The 23,526-nt window shown below is 41.5% G+C and overlaps 1 protein-coding gene across 1 annotated transcript; it reads left to right on the forward strand.

The window, feature by feature from the left end:
- The first annotated feature begins 21,560 nt into the window (after positions 1–21,560).
- On the forward strand, positions 21,561–22,406 carry LOC138367320 (zinc finger protein 543-like). The gene has a single exon (XM_069328750.1). It carries the CDS (start codon positions 21,561–21,563, stop codon positions 22,404–22,406), a length of 846 nt encoding a protein of 281 aa, XP_069184851.1.
- Positions 22,407–23,526: the final 1,120 nt, after the last annotated feature.

Here is a 23,526-nt window from a genome sequence, read left to right on the forward strand (position 1 = left end):
AGGATTACAGAGGGGAACGGAGATACCCACAAGACTAGAATACAAATTATCAACAAGCACACAGCTACTACACCACACAACACCCGTCCTACTACCAAAACTGGACGAACCACTTCCAAAACAACACACCCTGGACCTGGGTAGAGTGGGGGGGGGGGAAGACCTACCAACGCCCACCAGAAGTGACACGCAATGTGGGAAATCATTCATATTTACAAACATACAAGGCTTGAAATCAAAATCAAGAAATAACGTTAAGTTCATAAATGGCCACCTAATAGAATCGAACTCAATATTTGGTGCATTTACAGAAACCCACACAAAAGATCACATGGATAGTGAAATTTGGAATCCGAATTATAATCTATATAGATGTGACAGTAATTAGGTCAAGTGGAGGAGTAGGTCTGTATATTAAAGAGGAGCTGGCATGCACAAAGCTCCTGAACTCGTCCAATGAGGTGGTAGAGGTACTTGGAATCAAGGTACAAAATATTAATCTACTTATTATTTTAATATACAAACCGCCAGATGCAACAGTTGAGGAATTCACTGAACAGATCCACAAAATAGAGAACATCCTTGATAACCTAGCAAACCCAGTACCAGATATTATCTTCCTTGGAGACTTCAATCTACCCAGTTTAAAATGGAGAATAGTAAACAGTAACTTTATAGCAGGAAATCAACCTGGAAATAACCAACCACAGGCCAGAGAACTACTGAGATTCTGTGACAAATTCTCGCTCAGTCAACAGATTACAGAACCAACTAGGAACGAAAACACGCTGGACTTCATATTCACGAACACTGATGAGCTAATCAGAGATATTACTGTCTCAGACACTACGTACTCGGACTACAAGCTCATTGAAGTGCAAACTAACATTAATAACGGTAGTAGGCCCAAGAGAAACAACAAGCGAGAAGGATTATTCAATAAATTCAATTTTAATAATAAAAGGATAGACTGGAAGAAAATAAACAGGGAACTTACAAACATTCAATGGGAAAATGTTCTAAGAAATAAAAATATTACACAAGGAATAGAAAAACTGACTTCTGAAGCATGTTCCTTTGAGGAAAGCCAGAAAGAGGTCAACTGTAGAAAGAGAACGCAGACGACATTACAAAAGAACGGAAATGCTTAAGCAGACATGACTCTCTATACAAAGAAGAAATAATTTAAACAGAGAGATTGAAGAAATCGAACAGAGACTGAAGCATTCCTATCAGACTGAAGAAAGGCAACTAGAACAGAAAGCAATTCAAGAAATAAAGAAAACCCCAAAATATTTCTTCACATATGCTAAATCAAAGCAAAAACAACTGCCAGTATTGGACCTATTCGTATTAGTGAAGGTTCATACACTGAGGATGGCAAAGAAATTAATAAAATCCTAAAAAAGCAGTATTAGGATATGTTTAGTACTCCGATACACAGCATGAAAGTGGAAGATTCGGACAATTTCTTTATGATTGATATCCAAACACCTGTAAATATAACTGATATCAACACGAGCGTAGCAAATTTTGAAAAAGAAATTGACAATATGCCCATGCACTCAGTCCCAGGTCAAGACTCAGGCAATTCAATATTTATAAAGAAATGCAAAGTACCAGTAGCACAGGCACTCAGTATAGTGTGGAGGAAGAGCTTGGACACGGGGGAGATACCAGATGCGCTGAAAGCAGCAGACATAGCCCCTCTACACAAGGGAGGTAGCAAAGCATTGTCAAAGAATTATAGACCAGTTGCACAAACGTCCCACATAATAAAAGTAATTGAGAAAGTGATCAGGAATCAGGTCACTAGATTCATGGAAACCAATGACCTCCACAATGCATTCCAACATTGATTTAGAGCAGGAAGATCATGCCTCTCACAGCTACTTGACCATTATGACAAAATCACTGAGGCATTAGAAGAAAAACAGAATGCAGATGTTGTATACACAGACTTTGCAAAGGCATTCGACAAATGTGACCATGGAGTGATTGCACACAAAATAATGTCAATGGGTATAACTGGTAAAGTAGGACGCTGGATACTCAATTTTCTATCGAACAGAACACAAAGAGTAACAGTCAATCAAGTAAAATCGAGTGCGAGCGCAGTTAAAAGCTCTGTACCTCAAGGTACAGTCCTTGCACCACTGCTGTTCCTTATTCTCATATCAGATATAGACAAAAACACAAGTCACAACTTCGTGTCATCCTTTGCAGATGATACAAAAATCAGCATGAAAATTACCTCTGCTGAAGACATTGAAAAACTACAAACAGACATTAACAAAGTTTTCGATTGGGCAGCAGAAAATAACATGATGTTTAACGGTGATAAATTAAAGGTACTCAGATACGGCAAAAATGAGGCTCTGAAACAAAATACAAGGTTCATGTGAGATTTTTCTCTACGCCTACCTCCCTTAGGAGGTGGACTACAAGTTTAAAGTCTGCACACGGCAGTTAAGCATGAGTCCAGTAGAAAAAGGAAAAGCGGGAGCAAACCGCCAGGCCTCCAACACCAGGGGTGAAAACCTGTCCACAATAGGCCGCTGGCTCCTCCTAGTTAAACAGGACGTTAAACTAATAAAGGGTAACCGACGGGTTCTCACAATCAAATATTTATATTTGATGTGGCGCTATGAATTGGAATTCGAATTCCCAAGAACAGCCGCCTTATCAAGATCACATCAACATTTAATAATATGCAGAAATATGATGGAATAATATGGTTGAAGGGTTGACATCAAAGACCGTTTTCTATAACATAACAATTTATTAATAACAAGAGACTAACTACTACATTACCGAGTTTACGTTACGTTAATGTCCATCCAGTGGCACGATAACAAACAGCTAAATAGCAACCCTTGCTGTGAGGCTGCATACTGAACTAACCTGAACACAGGTGTGCCCACTGATGACGCAATATTGCAAATCAAAGAAAAATATCACAGACTAAGTTACACCACAGCGAATGGTTACGTTATTGTACATCAAGTGGCATTTGCAACACAGCTATTCAACAGCCCCTCGAGAAGTGACAGCAGGCTCCATCTTGCTGACACTTCGGGCTGACAACATGAACTAACTGAACAAATGAAGGATATCCACTGAAGACAAAGACACAAGCAGGCAATCAATAGTGTCACGGTTTCCCTGACAGCTACTATAATCACAAACTTAGGGGTCCTCCCGCCCCCCAGGAGAGACCCACGTAACTAGGCGGGTAGTCCAACAGTGACCCCCCCTATCACAACCCAGTGTGAATAATCTTTGCAACTCCCTACAAGAAGTTGCCCTGTTGTAAACAGTAACAAAGACAGGCAAGGCGGGATTCTGGGACACAGCTCCACAGATCCCTAGATGACTCTACTCTCATCACCAGACGACAACCAAAAGAAATTGCCTTAAGTGATTAATTACGTTAATTGACTGATCGCAGCAGTCAGCAACAAAGTACTACGGTAATCACAAACAATTGTCTCACACTAGGCAACAACATGATGATACTCTACGTTAATCTTTAACACTTGTCTCTCTTGTTAACAATAACTCAAACTTATATTACATCACACTTGACTCCTTGCAAGTATTCAGTGAGTAATCCTCAATTAAGGTCAAACGGACCACTAATTACATCCCCATTGAGTTACGTTAACTAAGCCTACCCTAACTTGGTAGCTTCTCCACAGTCTGTGTCAAAAAATTACTAGTGAGTGTTAATTACCCTAATTAATTCCCTAATTAATACTGAGCGATTAATTAACTGTCACCAGGACCGATAATTAATCATCCATAAATAAGTCTCACTCCGCACTGCCTAAGCAGGTCTCATCAAACACTGTGAATTCACGGGAAAGGAGTTAATTACCCTAATTAACAAGATGTGCCACTAATCCACTGTCCTCAGACAGGATATGATTAATACAACGATTTATGCTAGCTCCATGACCTCGCTTTACCGAGTCATCGGAGATCTCCAATGTTAATTACTCCACTAATTAACCTGAGCCACTAATTGCTATACCCCAGAAAGGTAATTAGTCTCGAGCATATTACGTTAACACAAATACTGACAGACTCTGACAGATCCTCTCCCACTACGTGAATTCATGATGAGAAGGCTAATTACATAATTAGCTAGAGTGGTCAATTAGTTGTCACACGGACAATTAATTGCTCCCGAGACGTATCTCACTCAAGCTCAACACTGTTTTCTCTCAACAGCCCTCACTCACTCCACAATACTAAGTGTGCACCCCTTATCCAGTTAATTACCCCTTACTTAATTAACTCACTGAATCCTTAAGTCCTCAACACAACTTAAAGAAACAAAGTAACCCTAGCGTTACATAGGTCACACTACAATGGCATGCAACATCATAAAAGCACTGCCCACATATGGTTGCGGCTACTGCAACTCGCTAATTACTGTGCCCACACAATAATGACACACGGTTGTGCAACACACAAAAGTATACTAATATTACTGCCCCCCCCCTCTTTTTTGCACCCGATTGCAAAGGACTACTGTGAACACACACTTACCTCAGCAAGGCAATTAACCCATCAATTGCCTGCTCTCATTAAGTACTGAGAATTCCCCTGAATAATCCTAGAGGTCCCTTAAACCCTCAACACAGTTCCTGGGGCAATAATATCGTATAAACTGATAACAACACTGCACAAACCTGCAACATAATGATGCCGTCAGCATACCCCACATGCTAATGACATCATTAGGCAATCAGTCAGCAATCACATCTACTGACTCACCACACAACACAGTACATAAACATGCAAATGAACACATAGAAATGGCATTCACATAATCAATGAAAATTATATCACCAAGTAATTGTACTTAACTACCTCTAATGATTATAATTTTACGGTACTCTATGGCATTAATCCAGTCTGAACGATTATATAGAATCGACAGGCTGGATCACTTATATGGTAAATCTCTACACTGACCGGTTACATACTCTAGTCAGTCTACTACAGTGTGGTCCCGTGTATAATATCCATCTCCAGGTACCGCCCTATCAATCACCTGGCCCTACTGACAGCTGTCACTCAGCTGCTTCTCTAGCCTTGCGAGGCTCTGAGTCAACTCTTTCCGTGAATTTCCACCGGTATGCATCACACTGTAATAGTACTCATTTCTACTGCCCTCTTTCCCTTAATTTTTTCCTCATTTCCCAAGTCACTACCACACTAGCTGACAACACTTAGCTTGCTTGCTCCTCATGCGTCGACAAGATGTGGCCCTAGGCTGTCCCGGGAAAGTGGCCAAGGCATGTGGCCACCGCGTGGCCCACAGCGCCCCTCCCGAGCTGAGAGGGGGGGGGGGATGGTAGTGGTAGCCGTCGCGCGGGCACGCGGGCCATGTGGCCGGACCATGCGGCGGGTGGCCTGGGGGTGGCCACGGGTAGCGCATGACGTCATAGCACCCCACCGGCTGAGCTGGCGGGCAGGGTGGGGTGGGGTTTGGCCACACGGGTGGCCTGGGTGGGCGCGCACATGGGTGCCTCAGGCTGGCAGGCTGCCGCCCACAGGAGTACCCACGCGGCTGGGGGTGACAATGGCCGGCGGCATCCCCACACTGACGCAGCCTGGCGGAATGCAAAGTCCAACATAGGCCTGTAATATCACACTCACTTACACACTTACACTGCCCAACACCAATTGTCCATTGCCACTAGACAGGATACTCGACCCACCTGTTACACCATGAGGCTCTGCCTGCTGCCTCATGCGTAAACACAGTCAACTGTCTCTTAAGCTTTTTACTGTTCCTTCCGTAAATCCTTGGCCCCAATTCACTTAATTGGGCCTTGACACAACCCCTGATGGCAGGAGTGCCATATTCAATGAGTAATTTGGACGACAGAAGCGATTAACGGGGGTGGAGGGGGAAAACTCCCCCCCTCCACCCAGACACGTCCTAGTCCACCTGCTACCCTGCTCAGACTGACGATTTCCCGCGCTAGGGAAACTCAAAATGCCCATACCTTCTCCCTACCTTGTCTTGACCAATCAGCTTGGAGCCGGCACGGCTCCTCGTGCCGCATCCAACCATAGCTCTTCGCGCCAAAACTAGGCTTGGAGCACACATGCCTAACCCAATCATATGCCTCCGTCACCCTCGGGCGTCCTGTGACGTCACAAGGAGGGGGAGGCCTAAACAGAGTGGCGTGATGTCTCCCATGTGGGGGGGGAAAGGCAACGTTCACTCCACTCTCCCCCCCACCTCTAACGGTTTTTTAGTCAAGTACCTCACATCCTATTTCACAGAAACATAAAAATTTCTGTAATTCTCTCTACAGAGCAATCACAGACTTCTGACTACTCACAAATGATAGTCCATAACATAAGCTTTCATTCAACACCCCACAAGTATATGTTATTTTGAAAGCTTCAGTTTCTAGAGTGACTAGCCTAATCTAGAAACTAGGAAAACTAGCTGAGGGATCTAGATCCCTCACAGTTCAAAACACAATCGAATCTGCCCATAGTAGGAAAACAACATGTTAAGGATTTGGGAATAATGATGTCCGATGATCTAACGTTTAGGGAGCATAACCAAGCAAGTATTGCGTCAGCCAGAAAAATGATAGGATGGATTACGAGAACCTTCCATTCCAGAGATCCCATCACAATGGTTGTACTCTTCAAATCACTTGTGTTGTTCCGTCTTGAGTACTGTTCAGTACTCACTTTCCCCTTCAGAGCAGGAGAGATTGCTAAAATAGAGGGAATACAGAGAACATATACGGCACACATAGACGAGATAAAGCACCTAAATTGCTGGGATCGTCTCAAAGCTCTCCAAATGTACTCACTAGAAAGGAGACGAGAGAGATACCAAATAATATACACATGGAGAATGCTGGGGGGGGGGGTGGACAGGTCCCAAATCTGCACAGTAAAATAACAAAGTATTGAAGTGAACGATATGGAAGAAAATGCAGAATAGAACCAGTGAAGAGCAGAAGTGCCATAGGCACAATCAGAGAACCCTGTATAAACATCAGAGATCCGTGGTTGTTCAACGTCCTACCAGCGAGCATCAGAAATATTGCCGGAACAACCGTGGACATCTTCAAGAGAAAACTAGATTGTTTTCTTAAAGGAGTGCCAGACCAACTTGGCTGTAATGGGTATGCGGGCCTGTGGGCCGCTCCAAGCAACGGCCTGGTGGACCAAACTCTCACAAGTCAAGCCTGGCCTCGGGCCGGGCTTGGGGAGTAAAAGAACTCCCAGAACCCCATCAAGCAGGTATCAAGCAGGAGGTGCATCAGAGCACCCACCGTTATCTCTGTCAGTATGGCCTGTTTTGCCGCAGTTTGCACAACGTGCTGCATTACGGCAGGTGAGGCGACTGTGGCCCAATAGATGACAAGCGTAACATTGTAACACAGGGAAGTTATAGGGCTGGACCTAATACGAGGTCCTGTGTAGTGCCACCCGGTCAAGGAGGGAGAACTTTACACGGATCATGGATGTCGGCCCTGCTGCTCCGCGAATCCTGGTAACTTCCAATAATCCCGCTGATGCACTCCCTAACACCTGCAGAGCGGCCTGGATGTCATCCACATCAACACTGTAGTCAATTGGGCCAATCTTCCCATACCGGGCCCGAGACTCCACCTCCTGCGACAATACCTGTCAGCACCTGACAGGCCAATCCCCAACTTAATAATGTCGGATACAAGGATGTGTGAATCTGAGAGCAGCAGTACATCGAGAACTTCAACAAGATCTTGTAGATCTGAGGCAAAGTGAAATTGACACCAGTAGTTCCATCTATCATCATACTATCATGCAAGAGGAGCCAAACATCTATGGTTCATCCAATAAAATCAGCAGACTTCTAGATGTTACTACTGCTCGGCTTAGACTCGGTTACAAGTATCTCTGGGAATTCTCATTATCTGCCGATGTCGACCTGATCATATGTAAACTGTGTCAACAAAAGTATTCGCACACCCTCCGTCACTATGTGATGGAGTGCGAAAAGATACGTGAATTTAGAGACAATTCTATAACCAATGGTCCAACGATGTGTAAATATTTAATTTAAAATGATCTGCTACCAGAAATTTTAGCCAAATATCTCCCCAGTTTGCTAACTGTAGGTAGTAACTAAGCGATTGTAACCTATCCACCGCTGCCCTCTGGATGGGGGGCGGTGTGCAGGACAAACATATCAATTGTGACACTAGCTCTCCACATATGTCAGTTGCTTAATTTAGAAACTGTACGTATGGTCGATCTCGAACACATTGTTGATGTGACGACTTATACTGAATTTTGTAACTAGCTCATCAACATTGTAACTTGCTTAGCTAAATGAATTGTAGGGTTCAGTCCCTGAGCCCATTATGTACCTCTATAACCCTTTCCACTACCGCTCACAAGATGGGTATGGGGTGCATAGTAAATGACCTAAACTAAACTGATAGATCCTTCTTTCTGATGTGTAGCTTCAGTGCTGCACCCCTACCCAGGGTACGCATGGTCTCGGGCAGGCAATGTGACCACAATACCGAAGCCTCAATTGCTGCACGTAAGGTACGAGCATTTGCAAACACGCACTGTCCTGATTCTGACTGGATTAGGACAACCACAAACGAGGAATGAGGTACCATCAGAGGAAGGTCTTCTGAGGGGGAAGACATCCTCTTAGCATCTCGCTCTGGGGTAGCATCAGCCAACTCATTTTCCAGCAGACGTTTCCCTCTCTGGAACTTGCTGTCAACATCCATGGCGCCCCCCGCTCGGGGAGGCGTCCATTAGGGAGGCTCCGGCCTCCCCCGGTGCTGTGAGCCCCTCGGTAGCTGCAGTGAGCACACACTGGCCCAAAGAAGCCAACTGAATTCAAAGACGAGCTCAAGGTAAGGTGTGGAAAGAAAGTCCAGCCAGGAGTGTTCAATCCGCGCGCCAAGATCTTCGGCCGGGAATCTACCAGGTAAGTTTCTAGCAACTCTTTAAGACATAACTGTAACATGCTCGTGTCCGAAGCTAGACACAAATACAACAAAATTATTAAGGATGGTAACAGAGTCCATTTCATGTGATCTCCATCTCATGTTGGCCTCCGAATGCATGATAAAGCTAATAAGTTAGCCAAAGAATCTGCCTTTAAAGGAGCTGTTGAGTGTAACCTTGGATTGTCAATGAGCAATCTGAGAGCAGCAGTACACCGAGAACTTCAACAAGATCTTGTAGATCTGAGGCAAAGTGAAATCGACACCAGTAATTCCATGTATCATCATACTATCATGCAAGAGGAGCCACACATCTATGGTTCATCCAATAAAATCAGCAGACTTCTAGATGTTACTACTGCTCGGCTTAGACTCAGTTACAAGTATCTCTGGGAATTCTCATTATCTGCCGATGTAGACCTGACCATATGTAAACTGTGTCAACAAAATTATTTGCACACCCTCCGTCACTATGTGATGGGGTTTGAAAAAATACGTGAATTTAGAGACAATTCTATAACCAATGTTCCAACGATGTGTAAATATTTAATTCAAAATGATCTGCTACCAGAAATTTTAGCCAAATATCCCGTTTGCTAAATGTAGGTAGTAACTAAGCGATTGTAACCTATCCACCGCTGCCCTCTGGATGGGGGGCGGTGTGCAGGACAAACATATCAATTGTGACACTAGCTCTCCACATATGTCAGTTGCTTAATTTAGAAACTGTACGTATGGTCGATCTCGAACACATTGTTGATGTGACGACTTATACTGAATTTTGTAACTAGCTCATCAACATTGTAACTTGCTTAGCTAAATGAATTGTAGGGTTCAGTCCCTGAGCCCATTATGTACCTCTATAACCCTTTCCACTACCGCTCACAAGATGGGTATGGGGTGCATAGTAAATGACCTAAACTAAACTGATAGATCCTTCTTTCTGATGTGTAGCTTCAGTGCTGCACCCCTACCCAGGGTACGCATGGTCTCGGGCAGGCAATGTGACCTCAATACCGAAGCCTCAATTGCTGCACGTAAGGTACGAGCATTTGCAAACACGCACTGTCCTGATTCTGACTGGATTAGGACAACCACAAACGAGGAATGAGGTACCATCAGAGGAAGGTCTTCTGAGGGGGAAGACATCCTCTTAGCATCTCGCTCTGGGGTAGCATCAGCCAACTCATTTTCCAGCAGACGTTTCCCTCTCTGGAACTTGCTGTCAACATCCATGGCGCCCCCCGCTCGGGGAGGCGTCCATTAGGGAGGCTCCGGCCTCCCCCGGTGCTGTGAGCCCCTCGGTAGCTGCAGTGAGCACACACTGGCCCAAAGAAGCCAACTGAATTCAAAGACGAGCTCAAGGTAAGGTGTGGAAAGAAAGTCCAGCCAGGAGTGTTCAATCCGCGCGCCAAGATCTTCGGCCGGGAATCTACCAGGTAAGTTTCTAGCAACTCTTTAAGACATAACTGTAACATGCTCGTGTCCGAAGCTAGACACAAATACAACAAAATTATTAAGGATGGTAACAGAGTCCATTTCATGTGATCTCCATCTCATGTTGGCCTCCGAATGCATGATAAAGCTAATAAGTTAGCCAAAGAATCTGCCTTTAAAGGAGCTGTTGAGTGTAACCTTGGATTGTCAATGAGCAATCTGAGAGCAGCAGTACACCGAGAACTTCAACAAGATCTTGTAGATCTGAGGCAAAGTGAAATCGACACCAGTAATTCCATGTATCATCATACTATCATGCAAGAGGAGCCACACATCTATGGTTCATCCAATAAAATCAGCAGACTTCTAGATGTTACTACTGCTCGGCTTAGACTCAGTTACAAGTATCTCTGGGAATTCTCATTATCTGCCGATGTAGACCTGACCATATGTAAACTGTGTCAACAAAATTATTTGCACACCCTCCGTCACTATGTGATGGGGTTTGAAAAAAATACGTGAATTTAGAGACAATTCTATAACCAATGTTCCAACGATGTGTAAATATTTAATTCAAAATGATCTGCTACCAGAAATTTTAGCCAAATATCCCGTTTGCTAACTGTAGGTAGTAACTAAGCGATTGTAACCTATCCACCGCTGCCCTCTGGATGGGGGCGGTGTGCAGGACAAACATATCAATTGTGACACTAGCTCTCCACATATGTCAGTTGCTTAATTTAGAAACTGTACTTGTGGTCGATCTCGAACACATTGTTGATGTGACGACTTATACTGAATTTTGTAACTAGCTCATCAAGATTGTAACTTGCTCAGCTAAATGAATTGTGGGGTTCAGTCCCTGAGCCCATGCAGGATGTGCCTTTGTAACCCTTTCCACTACCGCCTACAAGATGGGTATGGGGTGCATAATAAACGAGCTAAACTAACTAACTCTTCAAATAAATCATTGTTGCCCCCCTAAATCAACAACAACAGCAACACATGGTGCATATTTTAATTTTTAATTTTTGCCCCGAGGGTCGAGTTTATTGGGCTGCGTCACTCATCTTGTGAGTAGACATACCACCATAGCAGCATGTACAACACTCCCCAAAAGGAAGAAAACCCGCTGGATTGTTCATCCTGTCACTTGTACCCAGACACAGCGGGGACTTGCTTAATTGTCTCAATGAACAGCTCCTCAAACAAGAAGATTAACATTTGTCAACCCTTAAAAGCTTGTGTTATCTTCTTTCTTCTGTTAAGCTTCTTTCTCAGACAACCTAAGGAATCTTATTATAAACAACAATCTCAACAAAAACCACATCATTCTGGGAGGAGACTTTAATATTGACCTGGGTCAACAAAATTGCTCTCAAGTTGACTATTTCCTTAACAGCATGAACTCCTGTATGCTAATCCCAACAATCACCAAACCTACCCGAGTCACTCAAACATCAGCCACTACCTTGGACCACATATGGACAAACATAACAGCTCCCCTTGTATCTGGTATAATCTACGACAGAACAACTGACCACTATCCTACCTTTCTCATAGCGAACATGGACATAACACCACCAAAAAGCAAGAAACTTTCATTTAGGCTACACAGTGAATCAGCTTTAGACAATCTTACAGAGGCACTTCACAATATTAACTGGGATTCTGAATTCAATAATACCCATGATATAAATTCATTAGCTAACCTCTTCCTCTCCAAAACTCTAAGCCTCTACAACAATACAATACAATACAATACAATTTTATTTAGGTAAGGTACATACATACAATAAATATTTACAAGGATTGTTTAACTTATAGGTATAGCTAGTACATACAATGCCTAAAGCCACTATTACGCAAAGCGTTTCGGGCATCAACCTTCATTGTCCCCTTCTTACAAAGCAAGTAACTGACAAAAGATTAAACAATCCATGGCTCACAAGTGGCATTCTCAACTCAATCAACAAGAAACATGAATATGAGAAGAAAGTTAGGATTGGCCTAGTTTCAAAGGAAGTAGCTAAAAGGTACTCATCAATGCTTACCAGTATCATAAGAAAGGCAAAACTTGCATATTATGTGAATAGATTCAATGAAGCAAAAGGCAACATGAAAAACACTTGGAAAACTATCTCTAGTATCCTAGGAACTAAGCAACACTCACATAACCAAATAAAACTCTACAAGGATGGGGATATACCGTCAACTGATTTAGAAATGGCAAATGAATTTAATAGTTTCTTTTCATCGGTTGGTGCTAATCTTGCCAGTAAAATCCCACAGACTCAGACACATATTAACACATATCTCTCAGGCAGCTATCCAAACTCTCTTCTCCTTTCACCAATCAGCCCGGCAGATGTTGTGTCCATCATACACTCTCTAAAAACCAAGGCAGGGAACACCAGTGAAATTCCGTCCATTGTGTACAAGAGAGCCTCCCATGCCCTTGCCCCACCCATAGCACTACTGTTCAACAAATCTATAGAGTGTCACACCTTCCCTGATATCCTCAAAAAAGCAAGAGTAACGCCAGTCCATAAAGGAGGCAATCCGGCGGACATAAACAATTATAGACCAATATCAAATCTACCCATTCTATCAAAAATATTTGAAAAAATTATTTACAAACAGCTCTATTCCTACCTCGTAAAATTCGACATACTCAGCCCCTGCCAGTTTGGCTTCCGGTCCCAAAAGAGCACCAACGATGCAATCATTAGTCTCCTTGACGTTATCTACTCAGCCCTTGACAAAAATGAGTTTCCGATTGGACTCTTCATTGACCTAAGAAAAGCCTTTGATACTGTTAATCACAACTACCTCTTACTTAAACTCCAGCATTATGGAATCCGAGGCCTTGCCCTTGACTACATCCGATCCTATCTTAGTGACAGACACCAATATGTAACCATCAATGATACAACTTCGTCCACTCTACCAATTACCGTTGGAGTGCCACAGGGCAGCATCTTAGGACCTCTTCTATTTCTTATATATATAAACGATCTGCCTAATGTCTCTAATATTCTCAAACCTATACTGTTTGCTGACGATACTACTCTTATCTATTCAAACCTCAACCCACATACACTAAATAATGTTGTGAATAATGAATTAAAAAAAGTCCACTTATGGATGTCAACGAACAAACTAACATTAAACATCGAAAAGACTTACTACATCTTATTTGGAAGCAAATCATCAAATGCAATTCAGCTACAGATAGACAACATTAACATCAGTAATAAAGATGATGGCAAGTTTCTTGGCCTATTCCTAGACAAGAGACTCAACTTCAGCACCCACATTCAACACATAACTAAGAAAGTCTCTAAGACAGTTGGTATACTCTCCAAAATCAGATATTATGTTCCTAACTCTGCTCTCCTCTCACTATATTATGCACTAATTTACCCCTATCTTAATTATGGTATCTGTGCATGGGGGTCTACCACTGCAAACCACCTTAAGCCCATCATCACACAGCAAAAATCTGCTATCAGAATGATAACTAACTCAGCTTTCAGACAACACTCAGCTCCCTTGTTTAAATCCCTAAACTTGCTAAATATTAACTCCCTCCACACATTCTCTTGTGTCAACTACATTTACAAAACCCTGTTCTTAAATGCAAACCATGCTCTGAAACTCTCCCTGGACAGATGTAATAGGACCCATTATCACCACACCAGAAATAAATATCTCTTTGATATCCCCAGGGTCAAACTTAATCTGTGTAAACACTCTATGCAAATTAAGGGACCTAGTTTATGGAACTCACTCCCTAGTGAATTGAAAAACTGTAAAACTTTTGCCTTATTTAAAAGCAAAACCAAAAAGTACCTAACTTCATCTTCTTAGTTTCCTACACTGAGCTTTAAATTTGCTCTGTACCTAGTGTTACCCAATCTCCTAATTTTTATGTAATTTCAAACAACCTTATCATTGTGTTCATTGCTGTCTTCTTTTATGTGCTAGCCATATGCTGTATTGTGACTACCAATTTTTGTCAACTACCATTCAAGCTGTCATTGCAACCAATCTTATATTGTTTCTGCTGTATTATGCCTACCAATTTTTTTGTCAACTACCATTCAAGCTGTCATTGCAATCAATCTTAGCTACCTATGTGCTTTAATATACTGTACCTACAATTTTCTCTCATCTTTTTTTTCATTTCATGTAATCTGTTATCATTTTTTGTCTATAATTTTGCAAGTATTTACCTCCTTAAAATTTTCTTAGATTAAGGACCTGCCCGAAACGCTGCGCGTGCTAGTGGCTTTACAAGACTGTAATTACCATATTTGTATCCTCACATTCCTTATGTACATTCTTGTATATGCATAAATAAATAAATAATAAATAAATCTTGCGGGTGCAAATTGGGGGAATCTCTTAAGAACAGTATCAATATTTGACAAATAGTGTTTTCCTAACTCAAACAATGTGGGGTTTATTATTCTACACATTTTTCTAATGTCTCTCAGGTGTTCACATTCACATAGAGAGTGTTCAAGGTGGCGTCCGTCACTCTCATCACAAATTCTGCAACTTCGCTGATCAACAGTCGTTTCCATTCTGTATCTCCATGGATATTTGTAACTCAGACGGATTCTCGGCATTACTGATTCTCTCCCGCGTCCTCCTCCTATTCGTCCATAATGATTGGGATTGCCAGCTGCAACCATGTTGTACCATCGTACAGATTCACTAGTTTGTGTTTCTATCCTCCTTTTCTCAGTTATCTTGTCACGGTGATGTTGCCTGACAATACCTCTAATTTGAAGTAGAGTCTTGGGTATGAAGTATTCAATATGGTCTCCTTCAGCGCCTTCAGCAGCCAGCACATCTGCTCGTTCATTCCCACATATTCCAACATGGGAGGGGGGGGGGATCCACAGAAACTTGATGACTCTTCCCTGATTGGTAAGTATTCTCACAGCTCTCTTAATTTCAGCGACTATTGCAAGATTTTCTGCCCGATTTTTACTTAGGCTTTGCAGTGCTGCTTTTGAATCAGTGCAGATCACTGCACCATTAGTGTTCCGTTCAAAAAAACTTAACGCCATAACAATGGCAGTTAGCTCTGCTTGCGTTGAAGAGGCATAGTTCTCAATACGCGCTTTTTCTTCATTTCTGCGTTGGAAAGTATTATCCTTGATTACCATGTATGCTGCACCAGCCCTTCCATTGACAGGATTGGATGACCCGTCAGTGTAGATTTGATCTAGTTCATCTCCGGCTTCTTTATAAATTTCCTCGAGATACTCTGCCTCATTTCTTGTGGCAACATGTTGGATTTTTTCATTGCCATTTCATTGATGATAATCTTGCATGAGTCACCCTCCTAGGGAGGTAAACTCTCTACAGGGAGGAGTTCACGGGCTTGCTCAAGCAGGTTAAGCTCTTCGAGGTAGCAGACAGATCTGTGATGCCATTTTTTGCTTCTCCTCTTTTCCCCTGAAAGTAGCACAGAGCTCAGTTTTTTCTTAGCAATATCATTGTAATGGGGATCTCTGGCTATCCTAATTGCAAGCTTAGCATACAGCTCCTGAATTCGGCTTCTAACACTGGGGAGGGACAACTCCTCTCGTAGATTAGATGTTTTGGCAGTTCTTGGAACTCCAAGAATGATTGTCATAGCTTCATTTTGAATGCTTTCAAGCCTTTTCATATCGCTTTGGGAGTAGGTGCACAGAACTGGAGTGGCATAGTCTATGACGGAGCGCACATAGGCTGTGTACATCACTTTAAGCACGGCAATAGAGGCTCCATGTCCATTCCAGGTCATAGCTTTCAGTGCCCTGAGTCGACTTTTGGATGTTCCTATGAGTTGATTGAGCTTCTCTTTCTTCCCCGTGTTAGAGCCGACAGTGACGCCAAGGTACCGATAGTGGTCAACCCATTCAAGTGTTACACCATTAATTTGCAGTTCTTCATTTGCTCTCCGCTTGTGATGGGAGTATATCTTGAGGTTATCTTGAGATGATTTCGGGGCTTTTAGTGTCCCCGCGGCACGGTCCTCGACCAGGCCTCCACCCCCAGGAAGCAGCCCGTGACAGCTGACTAACTCCCAGGTACCTATTTTACTGCTAGGTAACAGAGGCTTAGGGTGAAAGAAACTCTGCCCATTGTTTCTCGCCGGCGTCCGGGATCGAACCCGGGACCACAGGATCACAAATCCAGTGTGCTGTCCGCTCAGCCGACCGGCTCTCTTGCCTTCGTCTTGTTTGTGGAGAAAGTGAAACCGAGCTCAATACATTTCCTTCCAAGGAGTTCAATGGACTGTTCAATTTTTCCCAAGGTGGGAGCTTGTATTAGGACACCATCTGCATATCCCACTTGTTGTGTTCCTTCCGGAAAATCAATATTTGCAATGGCGTTCATAAATACATTGAATAGTGTAGGGCTTAAGACTCCGCCTTGGGGGGTCCCGAGTTCCATATTCATTGTTCTGGAGACTGCTCCATTGAAGCAGACCTTGGCTTTTCTCCCTATGATTTGATTTTTTTTTTTACTGTTGCCGCCGAAGGCGGCTAGTTTATTGTGCACCCCATACTCATCCTGTGAGCGGTAGCGCAAAAGCTTTACAGAGGGCACAAAAGGTCTTTATCAGACCTCATCATAGATTACATAAATAAATAAATAATAAATAAATAAATGTTTATTCAGGTAAGGTACATACATACAAGAGATTTTTACAAAAATTGCTAGGTTTATAGATAGAGCTGGGACATACAATGCCTAAAGCCACTATTACGCAAAGGGTTTCGGGCAGGAAAAACATTAAAGACTAAAACTTAATACTAATTGAGTTTAAAGTATAAAATGTGTTGAGAACAAATTAAAATAACAATAAGAAAGGGGGAACATGGCTGAAAAAGCAGCACAAATATAATTAGGTCGACAAACAGCGGTGTTTAAAAAAAAAAACAGACATGGGTTAACAATAGCTAGAGGGGTAAGGTAGGTTACAGGGAATTTATTAGGTAGTGCTTCGGTTTTATCTTAAATTGGTTGAGAGAGGTACAGTCTTTAACATTATTAGGAAGGTCATTCCACATTCTGGGCCCCTTGATTTGTAGAGCATTTCTAGTTTGATTAAGTCGTACTCTTGGAATATCAAAACTGTATTTGTTTCTGGTGTGGTGCTCATGGGTTCTGTTACAACCTTCAATGAAGCTTTTGAGGTTAGAATTGGCATTACAGTTCAGCGTTTTATATATGTATAATACACATGAGAGAATGTGCAGTGACTTAATGTCTAACATATTCAGAAATTTGAGTAGGGGTACCGAGTGATGTCTGGGGTTAGAGTTGGATATTGTCCTAATAGCAGCTTTGTGTTGAGTAGTTAGAGGACGTAAATGATTTTGGGTTATCTTGATATGATTTCGGGGCTTTAGTGTCCCTGCGGCCTGGTCCTTGACCAGGCCTCCACCCCCAGGAAGCAGCCCGTGACAGCTGACTAACACTCAGGTACCTATTTTACTGGTAGGTAACAGGGGCATAGGGTGAAAGAAACTCTGCCCATTGTCTCTCGCCGGCACCTGGGATCGAACCCAGGACCACAGGATCACAAGTCCAGTGTGCTGTCCGCTCGGCCGACCGTCTCCCGGTGCTTGGGGTAGTAGAACCCCAAGCACAAATACCATAGTTGAGATATGGAAAGATGAGGGTGTAATAGAGTGTCACCAGGGCAGGGCGGGGTACAATATCTGATCTTAGAAAGAATGCCAACAGTTTTTGAAACTTTTTTTTATATATTTAGAATGTGTCCCTGGAAAATTCAGCTTGTGGTCAATGAGAACGCCAAGGAATTTGCCATCTATTTTGTTACAAATTTGGGTATTGTTTATTCTGAGATTTATTTTGATTAGAGGATTTATTGCCAAACAGAATATAGAAAGTTTTGTCAATGTTAAGGGTGAGTTTGTTGGCGGTTAGCCAAAGATGGACTTTATTTAGCTCAGTATTTACTGTGGCATTTGGAGCAAGGGGGTCAGGACTGGAGTAAATGAAGGTTGTGTCGTCAGCAAATAGAATTGGTTTGAGGTGTTGGGAGGCATTTGGAAGGTCATTAATGTAGATGAGAAAGAGGAGAGGGCCAAGTACGCTGCCCTGAGGAACACCGATGTTGATGGGTAGGGTGGGAGAAATTGAATTATTCACAGAAACATACTGGAGCCTGTCAGTAAGGTAAGACTAGAGGTATTGCAGGGAGTGTCCTCTGACTCCATAATGATGTAATTTAAGAAGAAGGTTTTGGTGGGTGACAGTGTCAAAAGCCTTACGCAGGTCCACAAATAACCCAACAGGAAACTCATTTTTATCAAGAGCTGCATGAATCAAGTTAATCATACTAATAAGTGCATCGTTAGTGCTTTTTTGGGGGGTTCTGAAGCCATATTGACAAGAGCTAAGTACATTGTGTTTGGCTAGATAAGAGTAAAGCTGCTTGTAGATTAGTTTTTCAAATATTTTTGACAAGTTAGGCAGGATTGATATAGGTCTGTAGTTGTTAACATCTGTGAGCTCACCACATTTGTGGACAGGGGTTACTCTCGCTTTTTTTTAGAATATCTGGAAAGATTTGGAGTTCAAGTCTTGTTGAAGAGCAATGCAATAGCAGGAGCTAAAGATCTGGAGGCTTTTTTGTAAATTAAAGTTTTTATCTCCTCAAGGGCACTAGACTTGGTTTTAAGGGAAAGGATTATCTCATTAACGTCAGTGGAATTTGTAGGCTTTAGGTACAGAGACTGTGGATAGTTACCTGTAAGATAGTCCTTAACATCAGTACTGGAAGATGGAATGTCATTTGCAAGGGATGACCCAATGGAAGAGAAGAACCTATTGAACTCAATAGCAGAATCAGAGGCTGAAAGCTGACCATCGTTATTGGACAGGAGTGTTGGTTTGTTATTTAAAATCTTCTTTGACCCCAATATTTGTGAAATTGTGCTCCAAGTATCTTTAATGTTGCTCTTTATTTGGGTAAATTTATCTTCGTAGTATTTAGTTTGGGCTCGTCTAATTATTTTAGATAGCACTAACGAGTAATTCTTTGAGAATTCTTTCGAGACGGTTCCTAACCTATACTTCTTCTCAAGGTCGTGTTTTTTATTTATGGATTTTAGTATTCCCTTTGTAAGCCAAGGATTGTTAAGCCTTTTGGTTGTGACTTGTTTCGTAAGCATAGGACAGTGGGTGTTATAAAAGCTGAGAGTTTTTTGAAGAAAAGATTGCACTGCTAGGTTGATGTCCCCTATGTTACCTAACTCGGACTCCCAGTTGACATTAGCAGCAGCATTTATAAAATTGTCTATAGCAGTTTCAATGTGCAGCCTAAAGCTGAACTCCCTTGTCTCTAGAGGTGGTTTGTTAATGGTAGTTAAAAGAAATGTGGGGTAATGGTCTGTAGTGCTATCGGTGATTATACCTGAAGTAAGCGGAGAGGTTATGTTGGTCCAGATGTGATCTAGAGTCGTGGCAGTACTATCAGTGATTCTAGTAGGTCTAGTGATTAAGGGTATAAGGAAGCAGGAATTCATACAGTTGAGGAAGCTAACAGCAGTAGGGTGTTCAGGCTCGCAGAGGTCAATATTAAAGTCCCCTGCGAAAATTAGATGGTTTTTGTTCAGTCTGTTATCTAGTATTAGATTTCTAAGGTTTGAGTTGAATTCGGACACATCTGTGTTAGGAATTCTTTAGACTGCACCCACAGACAGGACAGACTCAGCACCCTTGACTCTGAAACTGGCGAAGATATACTCCCCACAGCAGTCTCTAGTTCTAATTACTTTTAAGCATGTTAGTTCTTGGTGGTAGTAAAGAGCAGTACCACCACCTCTCTGAATTTGACGACAGTTGTGAATTGCCGAGTAGTTATGCATGTTAAAGAGTTGAGTAGCGTCCTCTTTTAACCACGTTTCAGTAAGTATAATAAAAGAGAATTTGTAGTCAATAGTTTCAATCGAGGCACTAACATCGAAGTGTTTACCTAGAGATCTAACGTTCAAGTTGATTACAGAGATATTGTGATTATGTGTTAATACATTGTTTACATCATGTGCTGTATAATATCTGCTATTTTGATCATTAAAGTGATGATTGTCATAGATAGTGGATAAGAGGTTTAGTTCTGGGTCTATACTTGTCTGCATAAAAAGGCTGGTTGTTGGAAAACAAGGCAAGAATGGCCCTTACAAAATTGAAATTTGAAATAAAAGGAGCAAAGATAAAAAATATATATAAACAAGACTATACAAAACAAACACAAAATGAACAAAAAAGAAAAAGAAAAATGAGGTAGCTTACAAGGGAAGAGTCCTTACAAGTACTCTCAGGTACACTAAGTATTAATTTGCATTTTGAGACACAGGCAAAGCCAGGGGTACAATGGAGTAAGGGAGTATGGCGAGGCTAAGCAACCTAGGTAGTAAATGAAATCAAAGAAAAAAGTTGATTAATAAACATAGGCAAATTTTAGCTAAAGATTATTACCTATAAATACGTCCACACCAGAAACAAATACCTTTTTGATATTCAAAGAGTACAACTTAATCAAACTAGAAATGCTCTACAAATCAAGTGACCCAGAATGTGGAATGACCTTCCCAATCATGTTAAAGACTGTTGAGGAGAAGAGTTTCCTTCAAAAAGTATGTCAGCTTGTGTTATTATATTTAAAGAAAGGATTACAAGTACATTCATTGATTGCAAAACATAAGGAAAAATATAAGTGTTAAATATAGGAAATCAGTTATGAACAAAAATAAGAAGTAGAAAAAACAAGATGTGGAACCAGAAAAAAATATTGGAACGCTTTGATGAACGTCCGACGCCATTATCTCAAAACATCAGCATAAGTTTGACATGAACATTAGGAGAAAACCTTCACACGACCTGCACCTATCATAAAGAAGAAGAAGCACCACAATTGACCACTAAGTGCTCACATCAATTCTAACTAAGAAACAGCGCTCAAGCCTTGCCCAACCGTCAACATTGACGCTCCACCGTGCACGCTTCTCACAACATCACCAGTTGTGGAGTCATCCGTAGGAGAAAAGTTTCACACAAACTGCACCTATCATAAAGAAGATGAAAACTCATTGTCCAGAGTGTGGGAAGAAATTCCGTCACCCTGGAAGTATGAAGATTCATATGTTAGTGCATTCAGGTGAGCAATCTCATGAGTGTCCAGAATGTGGGAAAAGATTCAGTTATCTTGGAGGTATGAAGAAACACATGTTAGTGCATTCAGGTGAGAAACCTCATGAATGTCTAGAGTGTGGGAAGAAATTCAGTCACCCTGGAAGTGTGAAGATTCATATGTTAGTGCATTCAGGTGATAAACCTCACGAGTGTCCAGAATGTGGGAAGAAATTCAGGCAACTTGAACAAATGAAGAGGCACAGGATAGTGCATACGGATGCAAGACCTTTTGAATGTGCTGAGTGTGGCAGAAAATTTAAACAACGTGCAACCATATTACAGCACATGTTGGTGCATTTGGATTACAAACCTCAAGAGTGCCCAGAATGTGGGAAGAGATTCAGGCAGCTTGGACATATGAACAGGCATAGGATGGCTCATATTGATAAAACACCTTTTGAATGTGCTGAGTGTGGCAGAAAATTTAAAGACCGTGCAACTATAATAAAGCACATTTTTATACATTCTGGTGAGAAACCTCACCAGTGTATAGAGTGTGGAAAAAGATTCAGTCAGCTTGGAAATTTGAATCAACACATGTTAGTGCATTCAGGTGACAAACCTCACGAGTGTCCAGAGTGTGGGAGGAAATTCAGTCAGCATGGGAATTTGAAGCAACACATGTTAGTGCATTCAGGTGAGAAGCCTCACGAATGTCCAGAGTGTGGGAAGAGATTCAATTTTCTTAGAAGTATGCAGAGACACAAGAAAATACATTCAGGTACAGGATAAACATTTTGAGTGTGGGAGATGATAGAGAATATTGCAGGATAATGAGGCACATATTAGTACATTAACTTAACTTTACTCTAATAAATCATTGGAAATTGAGCCTCATCATTAAAATATTGTACTATCAACATGTCAGTTAGATGTCCCACAGAGGTAATTATTACATTTTGTTTGAGAAATATGCTTCACCATGAAAGGTAAAGAGCTAAAGGTATTTTATAATATTGTTCTTTTATGATAGTTAAATGCGCCTCATCGACCAAGCAAGAGCTACAGTAGCTGTCAATGTGGAAGTTAAAAGCTCCTCACACACCAAATATCGAACTAAAGAAGCTGTCAGTGTAGGAAAAACTCAAAAATTATAATAAGTAATGAAATATATATATATTTTTTTACAGAGATAAAACAAAGTTTTAATGTTTTTTCTGCATATTTAAATAATAATGTATATTCTATCTATGTTTACTATTGAAGTGTCTAAAATTAATTATCATCTCTATAGCGAAGTTGTGGACATTTTTGTTGTAAGATTAAATTATTTAACATTGGAGCTGGGTGTTGTTGGGAATGTACTCAGGTTGCAACATGAGACTTTTTCAGGCAGAAGAAATATTTATTAGTTTTACTGAATGAATTACAAGCTCATCAGAGCCCTGTGCAAACTTGTCCATTTCTTATTTTTTGTTTAGGCCTATTTATGAGTTTTTCTATTTGTCAGAAATATAAGTCACTTCAAAAGTTATAGTCGAGTGACTGGCATTTATAAATGATCGGGTCAGAATTTTGTGTTTATCTAGCTTAACTTTAGCAATTACATGTAGTCTATATTAGGTGGCATAGCAATTAATTAGCCTGACTCATCCAGTCATATTAGCCTGACTCAGGCAATTGTACTATCCTGTCTAGCAATTATATTAGCCTGATTAGCAATTATTTGCCTGACTGGCAATTATATTTGCTGCACTTTCAGTTATATTAGCCTGACTGGCAATTATATTTGCTGCACTTTCAGTTATATTAGCCTGACTGGCAATTATATTTGCTGCACTTTCAGTTATATTAGCCTGACTGGCACAAATATTGCCCTGACTCAGACAATTATATTAGGGTAACTCAGGCA

This window comes from Procambarus clarkii, chromosome 21 (genome assembly GCF_040958095.1).
Source record: "Procambarus clarkii isolate CNS0578487 chromosome 21, FALCON_Pclarkii_2.0, whole genome shotgun sequence".
NCBI classification, from domain to species: Eukaryota; Metazoa; Arthropoda; class Malacostraca; order Decapoda; family Cambaridae; genus Procambarus; species Procambarus clarkii.